This window comes from Takifugu rubripes, chromosome 7, assembly GCF_901000725.2.
Source record: "Takifugu rubripes chromosome 7, fTakRub1.2, whole genome shotgun sequence".
NCBI lineage: Eukaryota > Metazoa > Chordata > Actinopteri > Tetraodontiformes > Tetraodontidae > Takifugu > Takifugu rubripes.
This window is the reverse complement of record NC_042291.1, coordinates 5,411,800-5,423,012: the sequence shown is the minus strand read 5'-3', so window position 1 is coordinate 5,423,012 and position 11,213 is coordinate 5,411,800. Positions and strand designations below refer to the sequence as shown.

At 48.8% G+C, this 11,213-nt stretch overlaps 1 protein-coding gene across 2 annotated transcripts; it reads left to right on the top strand.

The window, feature by feature from the left end:
• The first annotated feature begins 823 nt into the window (after positions 1-823).
• Positions 824-10,895, top strand: lingo4b (leucine rich repeat and Ig domain containing 4b). 2 transcript variants are annotated; one of them, XM_003965805.2, is made up of 3 exons: positions 824-1,225; positions 7,939-8,054; positions 8,132-10,895. In XM_003965805.2, the coding sequence occupies exon 3, from the start codon at positions 8,144-8,146 to the stop codon at positions 9,956-9,958; it is 1,815 nt and encodes a 604-aa protein (XP_003965854.2). In that variant the 5' UTR covers positions 824-1,225; positions 7,939-8,054; positions 8,132-8,143; the 3' UTR covers positions 9,959-10,895. The 2 variants fall into 2 exon arrangements, with proteins under 2 accessions (XP_003965854.2, XP_029694636.1); XM_029838776.1 differs by lacking the exon at positions 824-1,225 and adding an exon at positions 6,847-7,257.
• The last annotated feature ends 318 nt before the right edge of the window (positions 10,896-11,213 follow it).

Genomic DNA, 11,213 nt, shown 5'->3' with positions numbered 1-11,213 from the left:
TGACATGTGTGTGTAGTTCTCTGGATCAGGTGTCAGCATCCTGGTGACGGGGACAACGGTTGCTATAACGATACCTGATGAGATCAGGAGTGAATCGGACCATCTGAGGATTATCACGACTAATCTTTTTCTTCCGTGTTGGTGATGAAGGAACCATTTTTGACAGTCCTCCACCTCCAGCTAAGTCGGACAGGTCAGGTCCCAAATGGACCAACTGTGGAGGGTCGTCCTTGGACCCAGACCCAGAATGGGAAATCTTAGTGTTTTCTATGTGTGTGTGTGTGTGTTGTGGGTGAAGGGGTATTCCTCGCCTCTTCATGGCATCCAGCTGTTGTTGAGTCCACAGATTTGGCCGACCTCAGTGAAAGCTGCCATAGTAATGTTCTGGCCTGGAAACCTGCCAGCGCTCCCTCAGCAGGCGGATGAAAACCCATAAATCCCCTCAGAGCTGACAGCCTGGGGATGCTTGGCCACCCATATTATTGTTATCATCATTATTATTTGTGCGTCTCGGGTCCCCTCGCTGTCTCACAACGTCGACGTGGTTGAGGCAAAGCTAATTTTATTATACCATCACATTATTTCCATCAGATTTTTCTTCAGGTATGGAGGATCCCCTGGGGACCAGGACTGTGGTGGAGATCTTGGATGATGTAAACCATCATTTTCTCCTGAAGGTTCGATGCTCAAAGTTCTGCTCATCTAGTCAAACAAACGAGTTTCTCTGCCTAAAACTTGCCACCGAACCTCAGCTGATCACGTGCGGGATTATATTTATGGCGGGATGTTGCTCGCAGAGGTTTTATGACGGACAGAAAGTCTGTACGCGCACGCAGACACGTTCGCGGACGCGCGGATTGAAGGCATTACTGCAGATCTATCCTCTTAAATCTGAGTGACTTCAGCTCCATCTGAGCAGAATCGGCTGCGCGTCCTCAGGTCTTCATCACCATCAGCATCCTCATCACGCACGGCGGGACGCACGCACGCGTCGACCCAAATTAATTTAGTAGCGCAATTATCCGAAAAATCCCCGAGGTGTTCCGCGGTCGGAAATTAATGAAGGAAGGGGGGCGAGGTGCGCTCTCCAAAGCGACAGATGTTGGAAAAGTGTGTGTGAACGCGGCCAGAGGAGGAGGAGGAGGAAGAGGAGGCAAAGTGTCCCGCGCAGAGATGAAGACGAACGGTGAAGAGGTGCAAGCGATGTGCGCGGAAGCTTCAGCGGGTGAGTTCCTCACTTTCCTCTGCTGTTCCTCCGATGATCAGCCTGCGCTCTTCAGACCACCTCGCGTAAAAACGCGCGGTTTTGTTTCAATCGGATCAGAAATCTTGACGAGGCTGAACGATTTTTGACCTTAAACTTTAACTGCAGGAGTTTGGAGAAGGCGGAGGAATAAACGTGCAAATGTGAGGTCATAAATCGTTTTTGGGTTTATTATTAGCATTTATTTAAAGGCGTGAGTTGGTCATTTGTTCCTCTCCTATTGAAACGCTGACCCATTTCGGTTGTTGCTGTTTACGGGCTAATCTTTGCTGACATATTTGCCTTGTTGATTTGTGAGCTTTCCCCCCTAATGCTGTTGTCTGTGGAGTCGCACTCGGTCCATGTGAGCTTTAATCCTCACAAGAGTTTGTTCTATAAACCTAAAAAGGGCCTCGCAGACTGTTTTTAACTGTGTTTCATTGGGATTACAGACAACTGCAGCCTCATTTCCCTCCTCAGACAGAGAAAGAGAGCGACCGAGTGTGTGTGTGTGTGTGTTTGTGCGTGCGTGCGTGCGTGCGTGCGTGTGTGTGTGTGTGTGTGTGTGTGTCAGAAGGACTGACTCAGACATATGTAAAAACTTCCCCTTGGTCTTTGATTTGATCATTGTGTCACCTGCAGTCTGATGGAAGCTGGATTCAAACCTGCAACACACCTTCTCCCTGTCCTCCCACACCTTAGTGTAATTAGGACACGGACACACACACACACACACGCACACACATACACACACTGGTCATGATGTGCCAGGAGGAGCAGATCACCATAAAGGGAACCAGTGATTTGACACTTGGGACTCTGCCAAATAGGCAATTTAATCAGAGGACATTTTCTGCCCAGGAAGTATGTCAGCCTCCTTGTTTGCAGATGATTTAGCTGGACTGTTACAGGCTGCTTCAGACCTCAGATAAGTGGCTCAGGTGCAGCAGATCACGACAAGCCCCCCTCTCGCTGTTTCTGGCTGCAGGGGCAGAAATATGCAGCTTGATCTGTCTTTTATGTGTTTTACATGTTCAAACTCAAATCCATGCAGACTTGACAACTGTATTATGCTGAGCAGCGTCCACTAGAGAGCGCTGCTTCCCCCTCAGGGGCTTAAACAGGTATTGCATTGTTTTCCATTTCTATTCCACTTCCTGTTTGATAAGGTTGACACAAAAGGCTCCAGAGTCAGAAAAGCAGGGAGGAAACCTGCAAATGCGGCTAAAGAAGAGCTAAAAGTCAAGCCTGCCTCTCGCTGGCTCTCCCTAACTGGTGTCGGAAAGCTTTTCATCTGTGATGGATGTTGTTTAATAATGGAGCTGCATCCCGCCATGATGCCATAGCACTTCCCAGGCTCATCATAGCCAGTCTTCTGCCCTCGAGGACTTGTGGCAGCAGTAAAATCCTGTCCCTGAGCAGTGGGGGAGAGCCAGAGTCTTTAAACTTTGGCTTTTTTTCACTCATTGGGATTAATTAAAAAAAACCAAACCGTCTTATCAAGCCTGGAACCTCCTCTGCTCCAACTGTAGCACCTTAACACGAGGATTAACCAAAGGTGTTGGCGAGCCTGCCAGGAGAGGAAGCATCTGAGCCGGTGATAACGCATCAGCGCGCCGCTGTTCCCAGTCCTAATGAAACGAGATTACAGCCGTTTTCAGCGACGTTTCCCGTCAGCTCAGCCTCCCCCCCAGCAGACCTTCTGTGGAGGGGTCGGACGCTAAAATCCTGGTTAGAGGCAGAATCTGCAGCAGGAGGCACTTAGAAACTCACCATGCACACAAGCGGTATTTAGGCCACACTGTCGTTTTTTTAGAAGATGAATAAAAACATCAGATGCTCACTGTACAGCAGGGGCACCGACACCATTGAATGGTGTTTGCCTGAGGCTGGTGTCAGCAACAAGCTCTTTATCTTTATATTGGAGACTTCCTTTCATGCTGCAGTTTGTCTTTCATGCTGCTCTCCTCTCCAGAGACGCGTCCTCCCCAGTCTGATTCATCCGCGCCGGTATCTGGGTCTGGCGCTGGTTTAAAACGATCGACATGCTAACTTTTAATCAATTATTTTGCCTAATGAATAATGGAGGGTTTATGTAACGCATCATCTCTGCAGATGGGGATGTGAAGGCTGACCCTGATGCACACGGAAGCTGTCTGTGGCAAATATTTTAAACGTTTCACATCTAATCGGGAAACGGTTTTGTGTTCCGTCACATCTGATGACAGTTTCACAGGGATGAGGTGATTTGGATCAGGTGCCCTCGGATCATTGATCTGGTTGTGGTGCAGGAAGTGGGAGCAGGCCCAGAGTGGCCTGGGCAGCCCTCTGGTGAGGTCTGAGATCCTCTGGAAGTATTTGACTGTGAAGGCATCATGAGGGAATGTGCTGACTCAGCAGATGGGTCCGTGTTTTACTCCACCAGCGAGGACATCATTCATCTCAAGTACCATCTATTCTATTTTTCCTCTTTGTTGAGGCCACTCAGCTGTTGGAGATATTCCCCGGGCAGAGAATCACTCTGTATGTTCAATAATAATTGCATTTCTCTACTTTTATCTGAGGTTAGAGAAGATGGACGTGCCAGCAGGACGTTCCCAGAAGATCCTTCCCTTCACAGGCCTCCAGTCAAGAACGATGGAAAGAATCAGTCAGAGTATCAGGCCTGGTGAGGTCAGACTGGAGTCTGCAGTCATTGGCTAGACACAGGTGGATTGTTATGGATTCTGGCTTTATCTGCCCCTGAGTGGGGGTATCTTCATTAGTGGGGGTATCTTCATTAGTGGGGAGGGTCTTCAGTAATCGGGAGGTCTTCTATGTGGTGAGACAGACGATGTGATGAGTCTCAGTGCAGCTTTTTAAGAGGCAGACATGTGGAGTCTTTCTGGGTCTCCTGAGTGATGAAGTGGGATTTACAGCCTCGGAATCTTCTACAGGAGGTTAAAAGTCCTGGGACTCCCTCACTGGATGGAGCACTTTTGGACTCGTCATTTATTTCTTCCTCCAAAAGCGACTTTTTGAATCAAATGTTCCACTTGAAATCTGGAAGAGCAGAAATGTCCAAATGTAGAGAAGATGAATTGAAGGGGGAAACGTCTTCACCTCCATCAGTTTTGAAGGTTTTGCTGTCTGTTTGAGGTTCAGGGAGCTTTTGGGTGCTGAGGCAAAGAAACAGAGTAGAAGTGTAAACCCACAGCACCTTAGGTGGCCTTACCTGGGCCCACTTAGTGACCTGCAGGTGAGAGATGGGTCCAGAGATGCTCCATGATGGAGGCCTCACAATAGTGATTGTGATGGTAACTAATATCAAAATCAACCTTGTTTGAGCACAGTTGAGCCTAAAGACGGAACTTTGACCCGTCCATGCGTCCCGACAGCTTCTCTTTGTGCGTGACCCCCGGTCCTGTGGCTCTGAGCGAAGGCGACCTCATTTGTCACGTTACACAGACGCAGCACAGAGACTAATTCCCTTCCCTCATTTATTTGTGCTATTATTAATATTGCAGACGGTGCACTTTTGTGATGGTGCGCAGAGGCTGAATTTGTCAGAATGAGGAACTTCGAAAGAACCGTTTTAGCCAGCGTGCAGGCTGACGGGCCTCTGCGACCCAGTTTGACCATAAATCCAGGAGTGGAAACACTGGAAACATCTGTCTGTCACTCTGCTGCAAACATGGTCGCGTGTCTTGATTTCAGCCTGAAATCCTGTTTGTTTACATTTTTACAGCTCAGTTGTCACAGAGAAAACAGTAAAAATCTCCAGAGGACATTCAGAAAGCAGGAACAGGAGAGAATCAATCCGGGTTGGTTTTTAAGAGAGGCTCAGATGGATTTAATCTCTGCCGCGAACGTCCTTCCTCATCCCTATTTTCCTCCCAGCGTTTTGGAAACATTATTAAAAATGCCCACCTGACCTCGACGTGATCTGAAAATGTTATTCTGATGTTATGTAATGTGGACATGGACATTGCTATTCACATAAACAGGATTATGAAAGAGCAGATGCTGAAATTCAAAACCAAATTAAAACTGTACTGGATAAAAAAAACAAGAACCTTTTTAGTTACAGTTCAGTATCTGGAGCTTCTCTTAATGGCTGATGGTCAAATTTAATGAGACATCGTTTAGAGTAGGAGTCTAGCTATGTTCCTTCGTGGACATTCTAGTTCAGGCTTCCTCTCCTCTAGTCCATAACCTGAAGCCAGGATGGCACATCGTAGAAGTTTACTCGCCTGTAAAATGGAAAATCTAAAGTATCTTCTGCTCATCTGGCAGATAAGATATCACGTTTGCAGGATCCAGTCGGAGCCCTTCTGGGATGTCCCATTTCCTCCGCCCCTAGACCCAACAGGCAAATCTGAGATCCCTTTTGTTTTCCAGTTCTGTGGCCGACAGCTGTTCTGCGGACAAACCTTTCCCTGTTTGCTGCTAGCTTGGATCTCTCGGGGCCTCGGCGTTGCAGCAGGTGCCAGAAGCTCATGAAAAAGAAAAACACACAACAGTCGCCGGCACACAGCCACACGAGCTGGTAACAGTGAGAGCCACACACACTCGCAGGAAGACACAAGTCATGCCCGCTGATCCCTGCACTGTTATTCTGTTCCAGCCGCTTTAATTGGGGATTTGAGCCAGCGTCTTTTCTCTCAGGCTGCGATGAGCCTAAAATAGCACTTTGACAAGTGTCAAAAAACTCAGCCGGGATCAGATTGTTCGTCTGTCGGATGGGCCGGTTGGCACGGAGACCCAGAGGAGAGGAGGCTGTCACCCTGCAGGCCTGGAACAGACAAAGAAAACATCTCTGTCAAACTGTCAGTGTTTCCACTATTGATGCACAGCTCTGTTGGAGCGAAGAGCATCGTGGTAGGATGCAGCGTGGTGCACTTCAGCAGGAAGTAGAAGAAGAAAAGATTTTCTAGCCGTTAAAATTTGTCTTTTCCCCAATTTTAAACTCTCTTGTCCCTCACCGTGAATAGATTTGGGTGGCCTCCCGATGGAGAGTGTCCCCTGACGTGTCCCTCAGGTGGAGACAATGTCATAAACTGTCCACTGTGGTCAAAGTTCAGTTGACACAATAGAGTCATAAGGTTCTTTAGCGCCTAAATACCATAAAATAGCTCTTTTCCAATCCACAAGATACCGTGCAGTGCTCTTGTAGTGAAAAGGTTTCAATCAAGTCATCCTTTTCTTGACAACCCGACCGTAGCGACATGAGGAGCCAGACAGGGACGACTGAATCTGCAGCTGTGTGCAGTCGGTAAGAAGAAAGTCCTAATTTAACTGGTCATGGCAGCCATCCACAGACTGAGGAGGTGATAAGTTCTGCAGCTCAGAGTGTTGATGAGGTCCGTCTGATGACGCTGGGACGCTGTTGTCTCTAGGGAGCTGAGAGATGGGTTGACCCAAAACGACAGCTGCCAGGACAGGATTGTCTTTAAAAAGTGGTCAGACCTGACGCTGTCTGGCTGGTTGAGGAAGGAAAAGTGTCCCAAGAGTCTCATCAGTGATTTGCTGGACTAAAAATGTCCGATCATTTCAATAAAGATCACTGCAGACTATAGCAGTGACAAACAGCAGCTGTCCAGCTGTCAATCATGACGGAGGGGGCGTGGCCAATCACGGCGGGGGGGCGTGGTCACGACTCCCGATTGGGTTTTTACTGCTGCGTTTCTCATACGTGGCCGGTGGAGCGGAGGGGGTACCATCACAACAACCAAGTGGGTTCCTCAGATGTGCATCTGTTCAGACTTTTGAGGAGCACGACTGGATATTTGACCTAATTAATATAAATCCTGAGTGCACACGTAGTCAGAAACTCTCACCAGAGGATTAACTCCCTGAACTGGTGTTAAGAGTCATCTGGTCTGAGTGGCTGTAGTTGAGTAGAACTGTACGTGAGGCGTCTGATGCATGGCAGCAAGTATAAGAGCGGTTTGTTCGGAGCAGCGATGAGACGGACGCAGAAGCTCCTGGCCTGAGGACATGGACATGGTCTGATGATGACTGGACCCAGTCTGGTAACCACTTTCATTTCCTGGCTCCCACTTTAGTTTATTCTGTGTGTGCTGAGGTGTCTGATGCAGGAACTGGTCTCACTGGTGGCTGCTGGGGACAATTTATGTCACAGACTTTCCCAGCAGCAGTTCAGGCTGATGGATTTATTTCATCATGTCAAATTTTAATGTCCATGTTTTGACCTTAAAACTCACAAAGACGACAGGAAGTAGTCGTTGGTTCTGTTTGTGTTTAGAAAAGTTAGAATCTGAATGGAATTAATGGGTCAAACAGACTCATTCTGTCTTTAATCGCGGTTTAATTTAATGTGCTACCGCACCTTTTCAGATTTCCTGCCTTCCCGTCCCCCTCTCCTCTTCACACAGAAACTCGTTTCTATGAGATGCAGAAAAACTCAAAATGAATGATTTAAAGTGGTGCAGAAAGGCTGCTCGGGAATTTAAGAGCTGTTTGTTAATTCATTTTGGTTGTCCTGGCCTCTCATCTGCTGAATCACAGATGGAAGTGAAGGAAGAGACCAGTCGGTGCTGCTGATGTCACTTGTTGGTCTGAAGATGCTCAGAAATGCTGATGTTTTTCTGATTAAACGAGCTAACTGGACCTAACGGGTACCGACCGTAGAAGGACGCTACTCTGTCAGAACCGGTTTAGTTGAGACGTTTCTATGTTCCTCTTCTGCTCAGGTTCCTCCTAAGGGTGCGTTGCTGATGGAACCACATCTCAGAAGAGGACACACCTCCAGTCGGCTTCTAACGTGACTCCTACTGGTTATGAGAATCGGTGATCCGAGACTGAAACGGTGCGTCAATCTAATCTGATGAACTTGTATCGGTGCTCCGCTTGCTTTGAAGCTCATGTGTTCTGTGCCTCGTCTAGGCCGGGGGTAAGATGTTTGTGGAGTCAGTGGTCCGGTGGTTGGTGTGGAGCGTCCTGCTCCAGTTTGGACTGTGTGTGTCTGCCGGGAGCTGTCCTCCGCGCTGCGTGTGTCGACCCGAGGCCAGAGAACTCATCTGCTCAGGCAAACATTTAAATTTGGTTCCGGAGGGCTTTCCCAGTGATGCCAAGTGTTTGGATTTATCCCACAATAAGATTAAGACTGTGGGGCGCCGCCAGTTCTGGGGCCTCCTGCAACTTCAAGACTTGGATCTCAGCGATAACCTAATCTCCATGATTGAGGTGGAGGCTTTCCAGGGCCTACAGAATCTCCGAACGCTTCGGCTTAAGAATAACCGGCTCAAGATCATCCCGGTCGGGGTGTTTTCTGGTCTGTCAGGTCTGCGGTTTCTGGACCTGAGCCAGAATGAGATCCTGGTGTTCCTGGACTACACCTTCAAAGAGATGACGAGCCTGCAGAGGCTGCAAGCAGAGGAAAACGACTTGGTCTTCATCTCCCAGAGGGCCTTTTTCGGCCTGCACAATCTGCAGGAACTGAACATAGATCGCAGCAACCTGACCTCTGTGCCCACCGAGGCCCTGTCGCAGCTCCAGAGCCTGACTCGTCTCCGCATGCTCCGCCTTACAATCTCCACCCTGCCCAACAACGCTTTCCGACGTCTCCACCGTCTGCGTAGCCTCCACATTACCAACTGGCCGGCGCTGGACACTGTGGCCAGCAACAGTCTGATTGGTCTTAACCTGACCTCGCTGGTCATCAGCAGCTGCAACCTCAGTGCTATTCCTTACCCAGCACTGCGTCACCTGGTGTATCTGCGCTTCCTGGACTTGTCCTACAACCCCATCACCGTCATCCAGGGTAATATGCTGGGGGACCTCCTGAGACTCCAAGAGTTGCATCTTGCGGGAGGGGGGCTGCTGCGAATAGAACCGGCGGCCTTTAGAGGACTGTCCTATTTCCGCATGCTTAACGTCACATCCAATCAGCTCTCTACGCTGGAGGAGAGCATCTTCCACTCTGTGGGGAACCTTCAGGTGTTGCGTTTGGATGGGAATCCCCTGGCCTGCGACTGCCGCCTGCTCTGGGTCGTGCGCCGCCGGCTGCGCTTGAACTTCGACGGACACCAGCCCACTTGCTCGTCGCCCGACATGGTGCGACAGCGGGAGTTCAGAGACTTCTCAGAGAAGGAGCTCCCCCGGTTGTTCACCTGCCGCCCTGCTCGAATCATGGACCGCAGGCCACAGGAGGCGAGGGTGGAGGAGGGCACCACAGTGCTGTTCTCCTGTAAGGCTGATGGGGATCCATTCCCGACCATCACCTGGATGTCCTCACATAAAAATGTGGTTTCTCCAACGGGACGAATCAGAGTTCTGCCCAACGGGACCTTGGAGGTTCGCTTTGCCCAGGTTCAGGACAGCGGCACCTATCACTGTCTGGCAGGCAACGCCGCCGGCAATGACAGCCTGTCCGTGGGCCTGTACGTGAAGGGGGTCCCTCGAAATCGGACCGTCTCACTTTTTTCAGACGAAGGTTGGACGGAGCCCACAAATCTTCAAGCCTCTAACTCCTCCGCTCACATGGCCAAGCCGTACCCATTTGATGCCAAGACCCTGATCATCGCCACCACCATGGGCTTCCTGTCCTTCCTGAGCTCGGTGGCCATCTGCTTCGTCTTCATGTTCTTCTGGAGCCAGAGCAAAGGTCAGATCAAGCACACAGCCACCATCGACTTTGTTCCACGGTCTTCCATGGGAGGTGGGGGAGGAGACGGAGGAGAAGGGGGGAGATTCACCATGAAACTGATTTAAAAAGGTGGAAGGAGTCCTCACATTGACCTCTGCACCACGGAGTCCACCCCCACCAGGAGGCTCATTGTTGACTGTGTTTCAACCGAGGACGGGAGAACGAGTGGACTGGACGGACCTTACTGACTGGTTTTATCTCATCATCACACGTAAACACATAAGCTAAGCAGAGAGGCGTCACGTTTGTTTCTCACGGTTGCTTTTTTATAAGTCGTTTTCACAGGTCGTGGATATAGAAACATTTCAGGTGCTTGCTCCATGTGCACTCCAACTTCATGTCTTCACTTGCTAACTTGAGCCAAGCAGACGTTTGCCCCGTTGACCCGTTGAGGATCACACCCAACACTGCTAACTCAGCACTCTAAAGCTTTAAGGTGTCAATATGTGACTGCAAAGCTTTTTCTATAGTATAAATATAAAGGTGATAGATTTAGACTGCTAGGTTTAGATGTGGGAGTATGCTGGATGGGAGACGTGACAGCAGACATTATTGTTCAAGAATGTATCCTTTCAGATTTCAGGTCCAAATGGGTCATTGACTTTTTTTTAAGGTAATTATATGTTGTAATTACATTAGAAGACACTGTGTTGTTCTTTTCTATTTCAGACACCAGATTTTTCTTTGTTGTAAGACGACGTGCCTCAGTAACGTTCTCACCGCTGACTGAGAGAATGATCACCTCATCCTGTATATATTTAGGTCAAGGGCGTCCGTGTGTGCTGGGTTCACTCTCATTTTATCTAGTTGTTGGGATTAGTGTCGCTTTTGTAGTTTCTGGCTGTGTAGATGCTCCGAGCACAAACAGAGCTTTGTTGTTTCACCAAAAAGATGAAGACACACGACGTAGAAGCATGTTTGTTTATTTATAACTGCTTTTTTTTTTTTAAATTCACTGTAATAAATGCGTGTATTCAAACCACATCTGCAGTGACTTTGTGGAATTATTTCCTCTACATTACTTTGGAGTTTTGCCCAACCGTCAGGAGCCAGACTGAGCCAATCATCTCAGCCGCTCTTGGCATCAGACGCCAGTCCGTTTTTAAAGACTTGGCATGAGAAAGACACATTTCCTTACGTAACCAAAGCTGATCATCTCTGTATTGCCGGTCCATTGTGAGGACTTTGTGTTCCATCGGAGGCACAAAGTGGCCTCGCTGGTCTTTTCAAAGACAACAATGCTGCTTCGATCACGCAGGAAGGACTCTGCCTGCATCTGTTTGTGCAGAATCTCCACAGACCTTTACAGACGTTTCCTCT